Below are 18,440 nucleotides of genomic sequence, written 5' to 3' on the forward strand. Positions count from 1 at the left end.
CACCGCCCCGGAAGTGGTTGCCGCCGGCCCGGAAGAAGAATTCGCAGCCCAGAGTCCCCTTCTGGCGCACCCGTGTGGGTTCGTTCCCGTTTGTGTTCGGGGTAGGTGTTTCTTTTGTCGATACTGTAAGAGTTAAGTTGAAGTAAAACCGTTTTTGTCTTGTTTTTTTTTTTTCACCCTCAGATTTCTGCCCTGGCTGAAGGCGAGGGTTACGTGTTTGAAGAAAAATGAAATGGGCCTTGTTTTGTGTGAAAGGGATTGTGACGGTGCAATGGAAGGCCCAACGTTTGGGGTGGTAGTGTATTCAGTCAGGTACCTTGCCCGTTTTCATCGTCCACAGGGTCCCACCACATAGTTGTTGGTCTTTTTAGATCCCCGTTTGAGAGACGTCAGGTGACTTTGTGCCTCTCGCGACTTCTCTGCCTTCAGGGAGAAAGATAGCTGCAGGTGGCGAGCATGGTGTATGGGGAAGTGGGACCAGAGCGTGGCCTTCTCCCCACAGCGCCCGGTCCCAGGCCTTGGAACTCAGGGCATCGCCCTTGCCAGCCCTAGGGATTCGCTAGGTTTGGAGGCCTATGGGCTGTGGGAGCTGGAACCGCTCGTGACTTCTGATACTTGGGAGTTCAAGCCCTTGCAGCAGACCGCACGGCCAAACTCAAGACTTTAGTTTAGGGTATCTTGTGTCTCACAGATTAGGTGTGAAAATAGGACCTCTTATCCAACTTAATAGAACAGACCTTCATGTTTAGGGAGGCGGTGTTGGAATTTGGGCGTGAGACTGAACTGGGTACTTACTCTATCTCTGTCACTCTCTGGGTGGGAGTCCTTGGGCCTATTGTGTAAGGTGTCTCCAGTCTCTGTGTCTAATATGTAAAATAACTAATAGTAAATGCTTTTCTAGTAGGAATTTCTGGAGAAGGCAATGGCAACCCACTCCAGTACTCCTGCCTGGAGAATCACAGGGACGGGGGAGCCTGGTGGGCTGCCGTCTATGGGGTTGCACAGAGTCGGACACGACTGAAGTGACTTAGCAGCAGCAGCTTAGCAGTAGGAATTTCACTTTAAGAATAAAATGAGTGGAAATTCCCTGGTGGTCCACTGGTTAGGACTTGGTGTTTTCACTGCCTGGCTCCAGGTTCAATCCCTGTTCAGGGAATTAAGATCCTGCAATCTGTATAGCAAAAAAAGAAAAAAGTTAAATGGGACTGTGATTGTATGTATAGTAGTCCCAGACCTTTATCGTTACTCAACAAGATTGCTGTCATTACTTGCTCTTGAAAGACTCCCTCAACTAGCTTGCTTTAGTGTATGACAGTCTTTTGTTAGAAAGACATGTTTTGACATTACAGTAATAATTTTCTAAGAATTTTAAGGTAGCAAAATCTCCTTTCCCTCTTTTATTGCCCTAAAGTCCATGAAAGGGAAGTCGTTTAGTCGTGTCCGACTCTTTGCGACCCCATGGACTGTAGCCTACCAGGCTCCTCGGTCCATGGGATTTTCCAAGCAAGAATACTGGAGTGGGTTGCCATTTCCTTCTCCAGGGGATCTTTCCGACCCAGGTATCGAACCCGGGTCTCCCGCATTGTAGGCAGACGCTTTACCATCTGAGCTACCAGGAAAGCCCATGGGAACTTCTAAAAAACAGACAAAGAACTACCCTAGTTGAATGTGAGGCTGAGTGGTAGAAATGAGACCTAAGAAAACCTCCTGCTGGCCTTTTCCAAGAGCTGCCCCTCTTCCATCTCTATCTCCTTGAGGGACCCTAAAGTACTTGTACAGGACACTCGGGCTCCAGGGAGCATAATTTGAAAATTCCAGGTTAAAGAATTCCTTCCTTTGTCTCAGAGCAAATGCTTTGGGAAGAGTGGTAGAAAGAGCCTGGGGCTTAGGTTGGAACAGCCGAATTTTAGTTCTGATTTTGTCACTTGCCATTTATATGACCTTTGATTAGTCACTTAAGTTCTTTGAGCTGAGTTTCTTCCTTTGAAAAATGAGATTAATACCTACCTCAAAGGAGAACTGCAAATATTACGTGAGATGACACAAATGAAAATACTTTGTAACGTGCAAAGTACAATTGGAATGAAAATACGGTGAGAGAACATTTTATTGCATTCTCCCCGGCAGGCCTTTACTTCCTCGTTTACTTTGCATTCTGTGCCCCAGTCAGTGAGTTGCATTGATCACCACAGGAGAGAGATTATACAAAAACAAAGCAAACCAAACAAAATCAGAAATCAAAATGCTTTTTAAGTTTCAGAAACTAAGGAAGTGAGAAAGCTTAGATAGTGATGCATCCTCCTTTTTCACAGTCTTAGGGTGTGCATCGGAGAAGGCAATGGCAAGCCACTCTAGTACTCTTGCCTAGAAAATCCCATGGATGGAGGAGCCTGGTAGGCTGCAGTCCATGGGGTCGCTAAGGGTCAGACACGACTGAACGACTTCACTTTCACTTTTCACTTTCTCACATTGGAGAAGGAAATGGCAACCCACTCCAGTGTTCTTGCCTGGAGAATCCCAGGGACAGGGGAGCCTGGTGGACTGCAGTCCATGGGGTTGCACAGAGTTGGACACGACTGACGTGACTTAGCAGCAACAGCAGCAGGGTGTGCATGGTAGGGAGGTGGGTGGAGTAAGGATGATAGACACTTAGATGTGTTTCAGGGTCTCAGAGGAGAGAGGGTGTAGATGCATACCTTGTTCCTTGTGGAATGGGGAAAGTGGCAGGTCTTGCAGAGTGCCCCTCTGTTTCAAGCGTGATACATCAACAGTAGAATAGCCGTGGCCAGCAGGATGGGGGTTTAAATCTATGTCCAGTAACAGAAATAGAAAATTAGATACAAATGATTAAAAAAGAGGAAAACTAGATCTTTTGCACAAAGAATTTGTGAACTCAGAAGCAGGGGACCAAGATGGAGATGTAGGAGGCTTTTCCTTCCCCAAATGCAGTGAATGTACAGCTACAGACAGAGCAATTTCATCTGAGAGAAATCCAAAGACCAACTAAATGTGAGATGAGACTACCATATGTGAGGTGAATGAAAAAATACCCACATCAAAATGGATAGGAAAGTCTGAGCCTCACCCTCTGCACAGCACCATACAACTGGTAGGGAATCTCCACCAGGGCTTCCCTGGTGGACTCAGATCGTAAAAAAAAAACCTGTCTGCAATACAGGAGACCTGGGTTCGATCCCTAGGTTGGGAAGAACCCCTGAAGAAGGGAATGGCAACTCTCTCCAGTATTCTTGCCTGAAGAATTCCATGGGCAGAGGAACCTGACTGGCTATAGTTCCTGGGGTCACAAAGATTTGTCCAGGACTGAGTAACTAACACATACACACACACACACACCCGCCAAGGAATGGGCCCCCACGTTACTTGGCTTTGATAGTCAACAGGGTTACTCACAGGTTCCACAGCACACAGTCAAAAAATAGTTTTTAAATAGGTTCGAGAGCACCCCTAGTGGGTGTATACCTGGATTCAGTGCCAAGGGAGTAGGCTGCTTTGATTGTATGAATTTCGCTGTCCTGTATCCTGAAAGAATATCATTAAGGGCTAAATAGCATATTAAAAAGCAGAGACATTACTTTGCCAACCAAGGTCCGTCTAGTCAAGGCTATGGTTTTTCCCGTGGTCATGTATGGATGTGAGAGTTGGACTGTGAAGAAAACTGATCGCCGAAGAATTGATGCTTTTGAACTGTGGTGCTGGAGAAGACTCTTGAGAGTCCCTTGTACTGCAAGGAGGTCCAACCAGTCCATTCTAAAGGAGATCAACCCTGGGTGTTCATTGGAAGGACTGATGCTAAAGCTGAAACTCCAATACTTTGGCCACCTCATGCGACGAGTTGACTCACTGGAAAAGACTGATGCTGGGAAGGATTGGAGGCGGGAGGAGACGGGGACGACAGAGAATGAGATGGCTGGATGGCATCACCGACTCGATGGACATGAGTTTGAGTGAACTCCAGAAGTTGGTGATGGACAGGGAGGCCTGGCGTGCTGTGATTCATGGGGTCGCAAAGAGTTGGACACAACTGAGCAACTGAACTGAACTGAACATTGGACTTAAACTGCATGTTAGATGAGATGACCCTAAAAGACATACAGAGAACATTCTATTCAACAGCAACAGAATTTTCATTCTTCTCAAACACACATGAAATATTTTCCAGGATAGATCGTATATTATGCCACCAAATAGGTTTTAATAAACTTAAGAAGATTGAAATCATATCAAGCATCTTTTCCACTGACAAATGATATGAAACTAGAAATCAGTTACAAGAAGAAAACTGGAAAATTGACAAATAGGTGGAGATGAAACAGCATGCTTTTGAAGGACCAATAGGTCAAAGAAGAAATCAAAAGGGAAATAAAAAATCTTGAGACAAATGACGATGGGAACATACTGTACCAAAACTTAATTGGATGCAGCAAAAGCAATTCAAGAGGGAAGTTTATAGCAATGAATGCCTACAATCAAAACAAAAATTTCACATAGACAACCTAACTTTAAATCTGAAGGAACTAAAAGAAAGCAAATGAATCCCAAATTTAGTAGAGGGAAGGAAATAACAAAGGTCATACCGAAAATAAATGAGATAAATACTAAAAAGACAACAAAAAATATCAGTGAAACTAAGAGCTGGTTTTTATGAAAAGATTAGATTGACAAACTGTTAGCTAAACTAAGGAAAAGAAAGAGGACTCAAAGTCAAATGAAAGAGAAGACGTTACAACTGATAATACAGAGATACTAAGGGTCACAAGAAACTACTATGAACTATTTTACATCAACAACTTATATAACCTAGAAGAAATGGATAAGTCACTGGAAGTACATAGCCTACCAAGACTGAACCATGAAGAAATAGAGACTCTGAAAAGACGAATTACTCATTTGGAGATTGAATAATAATAAAAACCTCCTAACCACAAAAGCCTAGAACCAAATGGCATCACTGGTCAGTTTTACCAAAATTTAAAGAATTAATACAAATCCTTTCCAACTCTTTCAAAAGATAGGAGTGAGGGAAACACTTCTAAAATTTTACAAAGCCAGCATTATCCTGACCAAAAGAGATACTACAAGAAAAGAAAATGACAGCCAATATCCCTGCTGGACATATATGAAAAAGAAAAAAAAAATTAGCAAACTGAATTCAACAGTACATTAAAATGATCTTATACCATGATCAAGTGGAATTTATTCCAGGGATGCAAGAATGGTTCAGTATCCACAAAATCAATGTGACATACCACATTAGCACAACGAAGGATAAAAGTCATATAATCCTTGCAATAGATGGAGAAAAGGCATTTGACAAAATTCAGCATCCTTTTATGATTAAAAACTCGGAACAAATGGCTTATAGAAGGAATGTACCTCAACATAATGAAGGCCATAAATGATAAAAACCACAGCTCACATCACGTTCAACAGTGAAATGCTTAAAGCTTTTCCTTTAAGATCAGGAACAAGACAAGGATGCCCACTCAAATCACTTTTATTCAACATGGTTGTGGAAGTCCTAGCCTGAGCAAGTAGGCTAAGTATTTCTTTTTGTAAAGAAATATAAATGTGTCCAAGTCATAAAGGAAGCAATAAAATTGTTCCTGCAGACGACATGATATTATATGTAGAAAACCCTAAAGACTCCACCAAAAACCTGTTAGAATAAACAAATTCAGTGAAATTGCAGGATATATAATATCAATACACAAAAATAAGTTGTTTCTATACACTAACAATAAAATACCAGAAAATGGAATTAAGAAAACAATCTTATTTACAAGTATAAAAAAAGAAAAAAAGGCTACTTAGGAATAAATTTAACCAAGGTGAAAGATCTATGTACTTAAAATTATAAAACTGGTGAAAGAAATTGAAGACAAAAGGGAAGATATTCTGTGTCCATGGATTGGAAGAATTAATATTGCTAAAATGTCCATGCTACCAAATGATCTATAGATTCAGTGCATTTCCGATCAAAATTCTAATGATATTTTTCATAGATACAGAAAAACAGGGAAATACAAATCAAAATCACAATATCACCTAACACCAGTTAGGTTTATTTTAAAAAAAGAATAAGAGATAGCAAATGCTGGCCAGGATGTAGAGAAAAAGGAACTCTGCTGCACTATGAGTGGGAATGTAAGTTGGTGCAAACACTATGGAAAACAGTATGGAGTTTCCTCAAAAAAAAAAAAACAAAAACCTAAAAATTGAACTATCTTGTGATTCAGCCATTCCACTGTGAGTATATATCCAAAGGAAATGAAGTTATCTGAAAGAGATTTCTGTACTCCCATGTTCACTGCAGCATTATTCACAGTATCTGAGGTGGAAACAACCTAAGTGTCCATTGATGGATGAATGAATAAAATGTGACACATATGTGCACAATAGAATATTATTCAGCCATAAGGAAGAAGGAAGTACTACCATTTGCATCAACATTGATGAAACTGGAGGGAATTATGCTAAGTCAAATAAGCCAGACAGAGATAGACAAATGGTGTGTGGTATCACTTTTATAGGAAACCTTAAAAAAAAAAAAGGAACTCATAGGAACAGAAAGTTGAATAATGATGGTTGCCAGGGACTGGAGTAGTGGTGGTGAAGGAAATAAGGAGAGGCTGATTGGGCTTCCCTGGTGGCTTGTCTGCCTCCAATGCGGGAGACCCGGGTTTGATCCCTGGGTCGGGAAGATCCCCTGGAGAAGGAAACGGTAACCCATTCCAGTATTCTTGCCTGGAGAATCCCATGGATGGAGAAGCCTGGTAGGCTACAGTCCACGGGGTCGCATAGAGTCGGACACGACTGAGTGACGGAATGGAACGGATAAAAGTTAGAGACTTTTGTTTATAAGATGAATAAGGAACTTCACTGGTGGTCCAGTGATTAAGAATTCACCTGCCAGTGCAAGAGACATGGGTTTGATCCTTGCTCTGGGAAGATCCCACATGCCATGGGCCAATAAAGCCCACGCACCATGATTACTGAAGCCCACATGCCCTAGAGCCTGTGCTCTGCAACAAGAGAAGCCACTGCAGTGAGTAGCTCCTGCTTGCTGCACCTGGAGAAAGGCCTTATGCCACAGCGAAGACCCAGCATAGCCATAAATAAATACATGAAATTATAAGATGAATAAGATCTGAAGGTGTAATGTGAATATGGCGGCTATAGTTGATAACACTGTATAATTGAAATTTGCTAACAAGGTAGAATTAAGTGTTTTCATTAAAAAAACTAAATGTGAGTCAATGGATGTGTTTCTTACTGGTGGGAATCTTTTCATAACATGCATATGTAAAATCACCATGGTTTACACTTTAAATTTATCACAATTTTAAATGTCATTTACACCTCAATAAAGATAAGGAAAAAGAATCTGTGAGTTCAAAACTCCAAGGGAATAAGTTAAGGCATTGTTCCAGGTAAGTCACAGTTCCAGGGTGGGAGGTTCTGGACGTGTCCTCATATATGTCTGTCTCCCCGCTAGCAAGAAAAGTGAGCTTGTAGATGGTCAGACCTGGCTAAAGTCATCATCTTGTTCCCATTGTCCACTGCAGTGCCTGCCTTAAAAGGATACAGTGTGTTGATGGATGAATTACAGAGGTAGGGAACAGGGACGATGGGAGAAATGGACTTCCCTCCTTCATAGTTCTGTCTGCTGCAAGCTGTGCAGACAGAGCTCGGGTCACAGGCTGATTTGACATTCCAGTGAGTTCTCTCTTCCCTACACTCAGTACTGAGCTCCAAGAGGAAGCTGTTGAGAAGAGGTCTGGGTGTGATACACACATCCAGGGCCACCTGTACAAAGAGCCACTTCCTCCCACTTGTGTTGGCAGAAATAGCAGACCCCTGAGTCAAGTAATCAACCTTTATTTCGTTGATTTAGAGCCCAGAGACCATGTCATTCTGAGGTGACCTTCATCCTGAGGGTACGTCTCTCTCCTGCAGTTAAAATTGCCCTTGATCTCCATCTCTTCCTGTGATCACTTGTAAAGGATCTTCCACTTGTAAAGGATTCTTTTATTAAAAAGTGAAAAATCTGAGGCAGTTTGGTAAATCAATATTGGAAAGTGAGAATCATCTAGGAAATATGTATTTATATACATGTATGTTACATGTAATGTAACTTTCAGGTATAAATTACATGTATTATGCAGTTATGTAATAAATACAATAATATGTACAAACATGTATATTACAGGTATTGGGGACCAGTGAAGCCTGGTTCAGTAGTGTCTATAAGGCTCTCACCTTTATCTGATGCTGAAGCTTGAATTCTGCAGAGCAGACAGGCAGGAAGGGACGATGGGTGTAAGGAGAGTGAGGGCAGACTGGAGCCCCTGGGAACAGACTGGAACTTATATCAGTCTCTCACTGCTCCCAAAGCTGCATTTCTTTGTCATAGGAGGAGCTGCTCCTCGAGCTGGGACAGAACCAGATCCCCGCACCAAGGAGGGGAGCCAGCAGGTAAGGTACTCCCACACCAGCCTCCAGAGCATCGGTGTCATGGCTGCTCCACTCCCACCCTCCAGTCCCAGGCAGGTTGTCTCCTGCTGCCCACCCGAACCGGATACCTGTAGCCCAAGCAAGATGACAAGTTACCAACCTACCAAACAGTCCCTGCCAAGGTTTGATCCAGGGAGGTGGTAGGTACGCAAGTATTTGCTACATCTCTGTAGTCTCAGATGTATGTTTGAAATACCTTATAATTTGATGTGTGAATCTATTTACATGCATGGTAGAACCCCTAAGAAAAATGATGTCAAAATCCACTCCCTTCCAAAAAAAGTGGACTTTTTGAAACCAGTTAAAACATTGTGTAAATGAATAGCCTTTGCAGTGAATAAATTAACAGGCCAGGTGGAAATGATCTTGGTGATTCCAATTTCGTCTGAATTCTTAAGTGTTTGCAAAGTAATACCATACCTTCACATTAGCAGAAGAGATACCAGATAGGTTTTTGCTTGAAATTGGATTCCCGAGTACTCGTTACACAAAATTAAACTGTAGTCGTTGTGCAGAATGACCTGTAGCTTGTAAGCCTGAACAGCAAATATTTCACGTCTTCACTGTTTTGCTACGCTTTGTGTTTGAGCTGGAAAAAGCTGCAAAAACCTGTATGTTAAAATAATCGTATAAACATAATGTGCAGAGGCTGCAGCAAAATGCTAACTAATATTAGAAGTATTTTAATAATTTCCTTTAGTCTCAACAATTAAGCACATTCACAAAGCTGCCTTTGAGATCATATTCCATTCAATTATAAACTACTAAATTATAAACTCAAATTATAGTTGTACAAAGAGTCCAAAGTAAAGCCACTGATGCCACCCTGTTTTATAAGCAATTAGGGAAAATAACAGACACCAAGTTTTTCAGCTCTGTGACCTAGTGGGCAATGTGGGCCTATCATTTCAGAGTCAAAATATCATCATTCTACTGTTGAGAACATGCTTTCTTGAGGTGGGTTGTTTGCGTGAATCCTACGTTTGACTTTCATTTTCTCTAGTTGCTATGCTCCCTCATTTAAAAGCCTCCAGGCTCATCTCACGGGTCTGTAATCCTACCAGCTGGAGAGAACGGCTGTTAACATTTTGCTGTATGTCCTTTCACTTTTTTCGTTCCCATGAGGCACATATTGAATAGGACCCATTTAAAAATGAATTACTTCGTACAGTATTTATATAATGATTAAACTAGGGTGATTTTTGAAAACGTTTCCTTCTTTTCAAATTATACTTACTGCTAAAATTTGGAAATGCTAATGTTTCTATAAAATTTCAACCGAGATAAATAATTCCCCAAATAAAAAGTGCTAATTCACAAATGTGTCCAAATGCCTGGAGTTGTTAATACCTGCAGAGTGGAATACCCACCCCCTCCCCCAAACACCCCAGATCCGAAGAACACAGTTAAAAATTGGTATGAATAAAGACCACTAAAGATTGTTTCTTTTAACCATACCAGCTGACACTTTCAGGTGTTAAATACAGAGAGATGGCTCCTTTTGTTTGCTAGTTATACCACTGACAGAGACTTTGAAATTAAGTTCCTAAGACTGGGTTACAAAAATGAAAAGGTAATGTAATTGAAATGGGCGAAAATAGTTTGAATTATACTTTTGAAATAGTAAAGCAAAGCAAAGTTTCAGTCTCTCAGTTGTGTCTGACTCCTTGCGACCCCATGGACTATAGCTTGCCAAGCTTCTCTGTCCATAGAATTCTGCAGGCAAGAATACTGGAGTGGGTAGCCGTTTGCTCCTCCAGGGGATCTTGCCCACCCAGGGGTCAAACCTGAAACTCCTGAATTGCAGGTGAATTCTTTACTATCTGAGCCATCAGGGAAGCCCTTTGAAACAGCAGAATGAACACAGTTTGTGAGTAACTGTCTTTCTATGTATGGAAAATGTGCCAATTCATCCTTTTGTATCCATCCATCCTCTAAACAATTTCCCCAAGACATTCAGAACATGGATATGACCCAATGGCAACAGTGTCCCCTGTGGGTGTCAGTCACTCTGTCGTATCTGACTCTTTGTGACCCTGTGGACTGTAGCCCGCCAGGTTCCTCTGTCCATGGAATTCTCCAGGCAAGAATACTGGAGTGGGCTGCCATTTCCTTCTCCAGGGGTTCTTCCCGACCCAGGAATTGAATCCGGGTCTCCTGCATTGGCAGGCAGCTTCTTTACCATCTGAGCCACCAGGGAAGTCCCCTGGGTGCTCCAAAGAACCCCTCCAGTGATTATTTCCATAAGATGCCCTCTTGACAGAAAAGAAATAAGAGAAGCCCACAGTCTTTACTTGCTGGGGTGAGGCTACTTCTGTTACTCCAATGGGTGATGGATTGCTTAGCCATTTAAATTGCCTAAAAAGCATCATCATTCACCTTGTTTCTTTGAGGCATATGGTGTCCAGAGCCCGAGGGAAGAAGGCTACACGATCACACTGAGTTATTTAAAGGCTTCCGCTTCAGAACTGTTGGGATGAGAGCCCTTACCTGGGGAGAGCCAGTGGAGCGAACAGAAATGTCAGGAGGATCAGAGTGTTCACATGGTGTGGTGAAGGCAGCATGTGGATTGTTTTAGGGATCAAGCCTCCTAGGGCGTCAGAATTGGCCTGCAAGGCCCCCTTGCTGGTACCTGGGAGACACTTTCACACACCTAGGGAAGCTACAGTTGCAGAGGAATTAGCCCGATTCCTTTCAGGTGGGATGGGGATGAGGAGAGCATGAGGGCACAGGGAAAGGGAATAAGAGCCGGCCGTGAAAGGACGCACTTCCGTTCTTTGGCCCTCCCCAAAGACGGCTTCATCTGGGGGCTGGATTTCCCCAGTGTGAGTCCTGAAAACGACCTTTATGGGTTTTGTCCTTTCCACATGACTTGCGTGCGCGTGTGCTCAGTCGTTTCAGTTGTGCCCGACTCGTTGCGACCCCATGGACCGTAGCCTGCCAGGCTCCTCTGTCCTTGGGATTTTCACAGCAAGAACACTGGAGTGGGTTGCCGTGCCCTCCTCCAGGGGATCTTCCCAACCCTAAGATTGAACTCATGTCTCCTGCATCTTTTACATGCAGCCGGGTTCTTTACTGCCAAGCCACCAGGGAAGCCTCTCTGCATGCCTTAATATTCTTCAAATCAGTACACTTTCTCTTTCCCTTTGGATCGCTGTGTGGGATCCTAGTTCCCTGACCAGTGACTGAACCTGTGCCCCCTGCATTGGGAGTTTGGAATCTTAACCACTAGACTGCTAAACCATCAAGGAAGTCTCTCAATATGCTTTCAAATGTCTAGTAGCCTTATTTTAAAGCAGTGATATTAAAATACAGTTTGTGCTATTTTATTTTTCTGACACCTATTAAAATAAATGCACGGCTATCACATTTAACTGTGTTGGCCCTGCCCCCATAAAATCACCTTGAGACCCCCTTGTAGTACATAGCACACACTTTGAAAATCTGCTCTGCCACAAACTCCAAAAAACAGGAGTTTGAAGTAGATAAGCCACTCAGCAGGATGGCAGCAAACCCAAGAGGGCCCAGGGCACTGTGAGCTTGGGTATCGGGGTAAGAAGTGTGAACTTGTAAACTCGCTCTGGGAACGTGCCTCAGTCCCTCTCAGGAGTCCTTACCCGCGGGGTCAGCCCGAGAGAACAGCTCAAACCTGCCACCTGGAAGTCAGCCTAATGAGAATTTCCTGGCTTGAGGTTGCCCCTCCCTAGTGAAAGACCTGTAACGGGACCCTGAGTCTCGCCTCAAATGTTCGGGCAATTCTGGGTGTAATTGGTTCAGGTGGTATCAAATAAGAGCCAGGAAAATAGTGGCTAAAAGGAGAGGGGGAAGGGAGAAGGAGGGAGCAGGTGAGGTGGGAGGGTGGAGAAGGGGGTGGCCGGAGATTTGGTCAGAGCCAGCGGGGGAAGCCGTCTATGGGGTCACACAGAGTTGGACACGATTGAAGTGACTTAGCAGCAGCAGCAGCGAGTTTCTGATAGCCTGTTTTCCTAAGGGAAAAAAACAGCTTGAAAAGATGTCTGCTTGTCTCAGCCAGCGCTGCAGGTTTCCTTAGCTTTAGGGCCATTGTAGCCTTGCACTTTTTTCTGTCTTGTACTATTTGCTTTTACATAAATCTCTCTTATAACAACCTAACACCCAGTAGCGGTAAACACATAAGCAAGCGTGACACTGCACTGGCTAAAATCTCTTCGTAGGCGTTTCAGACTCAGATGAATTGCTGAGAAAACCCTAGCCTGATGATGCCATTTATCTGTGACTTTTTTCCCGAACCTTCTTTCCCTGTGCGCCTGTGCACAACGCAAGTAAGAGTGGCTTAGCGCTCGACTGAGACCAGAAATCTTCCTAAAATTCTTCCCTCGGTCTTCAGATCGCTTTCATCCCTCATGGAGGAAGAAACCACACCCACACATCAGCAGATGATGAGAAAGGTGTCTTTATTGGGTGATTTTTTTTAAGGCATTTTTGTCTGCTGAGGGCCTTACAGGAGTCATTAGGGCATACCCATCACCAAAAAGTCACAGATGACTGTCTTACGACCTCACTAACACAATGGGCAAACTGTAGAAGCATTTTTGGGGGGAATTAATAAATTAGGGGGAGAATGTGGGGTGTCCCAATTCCTGGGGCTTTGGAGGCCTTCCAGCTGATTCTAGCTCCACAGTCTGGGCCCTTTAAGAATGTACCATTTCCTGGAATTCTAGAACAGAAGAGGTGAGAACAGGGTCAGCGGGAAAGGCTTGGCACTTCACAGACAGGCTACTGCCAGTGAGGGTTCTGAAGAGGAAAGAGAACCAAGCACATTGTCAGATGACGGCCCCGGCGCCCTCCAAGGGTGCAGAAGGAAGAAAAGGTGTCACTGACAGCCTGCGGTGTTCCATCCTCCCCCCGAATCTAATGTAACAAACATCTTTCATTGTGCATCAGAACTTTCCAATCCAGTCATTTCTCTTGGAATGAATTCATTGTAGCAGCCCATCACAGTACCTGGGCTCACTCAGCCTTTTGTCTGGTCAATTCAGGACAGAAATGGGAGGTTTCCTCCTTATGTTCAGTAGCTACTTATTGTATATTTAGGAAACATTTAATGGTTTGGGACTTCGCACTAACTTTTCTGTACTGGACCCTAACCTTGCCCCCCGAATTTATATTACTAAAAGATAATAATAAGATGTGGATGCTACAGAGTGAAGTTGAAAACTGGGATTTGCTTTATATTCATTGGTAAGCTTTTCTTGTTTGAAGTCTTTCATGAGTAAGTTTAAATAAATCTATCTTCCCTTCCCTAAACTTATTTTTCTGAGCTATCCATACAGGCTGCATTAACTCCCATGTAGTAAACGATAGTGGTATGATTTTGAGATTTTTTACATTTTAATTAGTACCACCATAAGGAACACACATAAGTTCTCCTGAGCTGACATGCACGAAGGAGGTAAAGCATGTGGTAACACGACAGAATCAGACAAGGACAATCCTCCAGACATGCAGTCATGCTGAAATTTGAACACGGCTCGCACACAGAAGGCTGCGCAAATGGCGATTGATTTTCGTGTTATCTTAGTATTGCCTCCTGTGTATGCTAATGTCCAGGAAAACATATTTCTTTAAACCCTTGCAAGCTAAGACCCTTTCCTACTCAAAATAATCAAATAGACACTTCGGTATGAGACGTACTTGAGAATGTCAATTCTTCCCTTATTCAGAGAGACTCAAATCCCACTGCTGGAGATTCCTAACATTATTTTCCAGGTGCATCAGGGTGTCTTGCATATAATGGGCCAGGCTAGTAGCTAGTACCCTGGTCAGGTGAAGGGTATTTCCTGGTTCATGGACAGTGATCAGTGGGACTACCTTCTATGGTGTATCCCCATGCCAGAGTCTTGACATGGATCATTTGCATCCTCACTTTACTTTTATGGATGAAAAGACTGAGGCTCAGCAAGCTGAAGGAAGGGGGGTTTTAACCCATATCTGTCTGACCTCGTGGCCTAACCCCCATGCCCTGGATGCTGCCTGAGCTCAAGCCTCTCCTGCCGTGTGCAGGTGTGAACATACCATCAGCCCCGATCTTCCCATCTCCGTCATTGTCTGCAGCTGCCATCAAGGACTTGGTTTCTGACTCTGTCAGTTCTCTAGCACCACTCTCAAACTTCTGGAGGAAAAACCTACAGGATAGTAAAGATTGAGGGGAATGTTTTCAAAACCCACACACATTTCCGTGTTCGCCACTTTCTTTTTCTCTTGAAGCAAAGCATCTGTTCCTAGCAACCACAATTATCAGTCAAGATCTTAGCAAGCAAAAGTTTCCTTGTCGAGACTAGTGGACCTTTTGTTTTAAAAAAAATTTTTTTTTCAGAAGTTTGCTGTTAAGTCGGTTTGCCAAGGAATACTCCTAAGACTAATGACTTTTTGTCCCCAAGGTCTTTGGTGCCCGTATTTAATGTTTTGTGAGTCAGCGTGGCTGACTGACTCATGTTCTTCTCTTTGATGAGAATCTACTGAGTGACCAGCATCAAAGCTGGTCATTGAAAGATACTGGGGAGACTGGCCTCCACTGCACCCCAGCCCCACCTAACAATGCTGGGATGCTGGTCGGGCTTAGGACAAAGCTCACTTCAGCTCTTCTTCATCCAGGTACCCACTCTGGTCGTTGTCTATGAAACGAAAAACATCCTTCACCTGACTGGCCGACATCTTAGCAAGGCCCGATGTCTGGAAGAACTTTTGGGGTTCAAAGGTATCTGGATCTGAAAAAACAGAATAGGTTATTCTTCTGCTCATTGGATTGCATTCTGTCTCTGGACCAAAGTGATATCAACTTAGGATGTTAAAACTACTTTATATAATATCATTGAGCTACAGGGATGCTCTGTTTAAAAAAAAAAAAAACTTTTTTTAAAGGCCAAGTAGGGCTGTGACTGGGTCTGGATTCTGAGGCAGCCAAGACCATATGCCTTCAGACTCTCATCTCCTTTCCCCCTCCGCAGGTTTCCCTCTCCACTTGACTTTGCCCGTCTCCCCTTCTCTGGCCTCCTCTCCTCTGTACCTCCTGGTGCCCTTTATTCAGGCTGAGTATCCGAGATGGCAGCCCCACTGGTCTGACTGGTGAGAGGAATACAGTCATAGGATTCAAACAGGCTACGGGGGTGCACTGATTCCTTTTTTTTTTCTTCATGTTTAGTAAGTTTCTTTCACCTTACAGAAAGGGATTCTATGCTCAGATCTCATTTCTATCATGTAGTTATCTAGTTAATAAGTTCTTCCTCTGATTCCCATGCACTTTCAGCCAGTCTGCGTTTTAATTTTTGTTGCTTTTCAGGAGCTGCTGGTATGTGTGGGAAACCCGCTGCTGCCTCGCTTCCCCTTTACCTTGGCACTCCTGCAGGGCTGCTGCAATGTCGTCAGCGCTGAGGACATCTGTGATGCTCATTTTCCACCTGTTCTCACGGAATAATCGAGATGTGGTAAAGACCTAACAGAAACATGCACATCCGGGGGGGAGCACACCCCCCCAGGCCCACAGAAACTGCACATTTGTTGAGAAACTTTAAAATGTAATAAGCGTATGACCAGCTAAGACATAATATCCAAGTAAAAACCAAATACTGAAAAGATTCCAGCCCACTTCATCTCAGTGTCCTCTCTTGAATATATGCCAAAGATGAAATTAAAAAATACAAACTGAAGAAAGATTTGATGCTACTTTCTTATAAAAAAATATATATATATTTTCATCATTGACCACTTACACAGACATCTACAAGCCAGTCAGAAGTAGACCATGTTACAAATGCAATCTCATTTTCATACACCAGCCAGAGAAATGCAACGTTGCAAGCTTCACTTACGGAAGGACAGAGCTTGGACTGCTTGCAGACCCTCTGCAGAAGGGATGCCCTTCTGTCCCAAAGGATGGGACTCAGAGACATAAAAAACCCATTTACCAGAGATCAAAATCCACCCATGTGTCAACTCCACGGGAAAAGAATCTGAGCACTGCCTGCACCAGCCTAAAATGAATGCATGTGGGAAAGAAGAGTCTGGGATCTGGCTGGTCCACCAGCTACTCACCGTTTTAGATTTTCCTCCAAGAAGAATCAGGAAAAAGAACTGAACGAGCCAAAAAACAGATGTGCTTTTGCTACCTCACTGACGTACCTTATATAGGACTGAAAAAGCGATAGGAAGAACCTCTTAGATTTCCTTTTCAAGGATCAGGTGGACATAGCTCAGATGTCTTGCTTTACTAATTAAACCTTTTTTTTTTCTATTTATATCTTGAAGGAATGTGGGTAGGAACAGCCAGTTTTCAAAACCAAACCTCAACAAGCCTTAACTAAGTTTTCGATTTTGCAAACCAACCCTGCTGGCCAAGCGTCAAGACACCAGAGGCCTGGTAAAGAGGGGACAGTGGTTGAAGCGAGGTAAACACATCTGAGGGGGCTCTGTCAATTGAAAAGGGCTCCCCCCCAGATGTTAGTGGCTGCCATCGGAGGCAGGTCTGTTGTCAGCCTCTGAAACTTTAGATGTGTGAGGCCGACCTCAGTCCAGGGCTGACAGACTCAGGGTCAGTGTACAAAGACTTGTCCCGCCAAGGGGAGAGCACTGGTTAGATGACTTTCCAAAGAAGTCTTGATTTTGGTATTTCTCAGCTGTACTTTTTTTGGATTGACATATAGTTGATTTACCAGGTTGTGTTAATTTCTGCTGTGCAGCAGAGTGATTCAGTTATACCTATATATCCATTCTTTTCTGATATCCTTTTCCATTACGGTTTATCATAGAATATTAAATATGTGCTATACTGTAAGATCTTGTTTTTATCTATTCTGTATATAAAAACTTACATCTCCTAACCCCAACCCCCCACTCCATCTTTCCTCCAGCTCCTGTGTGTTCTCTAGGAGCATGATTCTGTTTCTGTTTCACAGATGGGCTCATTTGTGTCATATTTTATTAAAGATATGAATTAATCTTTTGGGCTGTGCCGTGTCCTCCTTGCTGCGAGCGGTTTTTCTCTGGTCACAGGGAGGAGCGGGGTCTGCTCTTGGTCGCGGTGCACGGGCTTCTCATCCCAGTGGCTTCTCTTGCTGCAGAGCACAGGCTCTAGCGCGTGGAGTTCAGTAGTGGCAGCACACAGGCTTAGCTGCCCCACAGCATGTGGGATCGTCCTCAACCAGAGAGTGAACCCGCGTCCCCTCTCTGGCAGGTGGAGTATTAAGCACTGGAACACCCAGGAAGTCCTCAATCGTCTCATATTTTAGAGTCCACATATAAGCAAAATCATATGGTATTTGTCTTTCTCTTTCTGACTCCACTTAGTATGATAATGTCTAGTTGCATCCGTGTTGCACTCAGCTGTATATTAAATTGCACCTACTAAAAAGGCAAAAAAAAGAGGAAAATAACTACCCATTCCCAACTCCATAGCTAAAATTTGCAGAAAATATATGAGGCCAGGACTTGGGACCTCATAATTTGTTTTTGTTTTTTTTGTTTTTCTGTGAGGTTTTTGGCTTTCCGCATACCTTTTATTGAGTCCTTATATGGCAATCACTGTGCTATTTTCTAAAAAGAAATTATGGTAGAAAACATAGCACATAAAATTTACCATCTTAACCATTTTTAAGTGCATACATAGTAGCGTTAGCTACGTGTACGTGGTTGGACAGCAGGTCTCTAGAACTGTTTTTCTTTTTCCTTTTTTGCTGTGCTGCCAACACTTGGGATCTTACTTCCCAGACCAGGGATCGAACCCGAGCCCCCTGCAGTGGAAGCGAGGAGTCTTAGCCACTGGACTGCCAGGGATATCTCTCTAGAACTTTTTCATCCGACAAAACTGAACTCTGTACCCACTGATTAAGAACTCCCTATGCTCCTTCCCTCAGCCCCTGGCGACCACTATG

At 43.4% G+C, this 18,440-nt stretch overlaps 1 protein-coding gene and 1 long non-coding RNA gene across 3 annotated transcripts; one reads left to right on the top strand and one right to left on the bottom strand.

Moving 5' to 3' along the window:
• Nucleotides 1–10: 10 nt before the first annotated feature.
• Nucleotides 11–17,475, top strand: LOC129545742 (uncharacterized). Of its 2 annotated transcripts, none has more exons than XR_008683748.2 (4): nt 11–101; nt 8,435–8,679; nt 15,169–15,271; nt 15,854–17,475. It is a non-coding gene; the product is annotated as an uncharacterized LOC129545742 (long non-coding RNA). The 2 variants fall into 2 exon arrangements; XR_016036663.1 differs by having other exon boundaries at nt 8,435–8,496.
• On the bottom strand, nt 13,111–15,964 carry LOC129545741 (oncomodulin). The gene is made up of 5 exons (XM_088833346.1): nt 15,904–15,964; nt 15,499–15,636; nt 15,149–15,281; nt 14,590–14,699; nt 13,111–13,231 (listed from the first exon to the last, which is right to left on the bottom strand). Exons 1-5 carry the CDS (start codon nt 15,962–15,964, stop codon nt 13,206–13,208), a joined length of 468 nt encoding a protein of 155 aa, XP_088689472.1. The 3' UTR covers nt 13,111–13,205.
• Nucleotides 17,476–18,440: the final 965 nt, after the last annotated feature.

The sequence above is a fragment of the Moschus berezovskii genome, chromosome 27, assembly GCF_049115385.1.
Source record: "Moschus berezovskii isolate FMDL1 chromosome 27, NW_MosBer_1.0, whole genome shotgun sequence".
Taxonomy (NCBI): Eukaryota; Metazoa; Chordata; class Mammalia; order Artiodactyla; family Moschidae; genus Moschus; species Moschus berezovskii.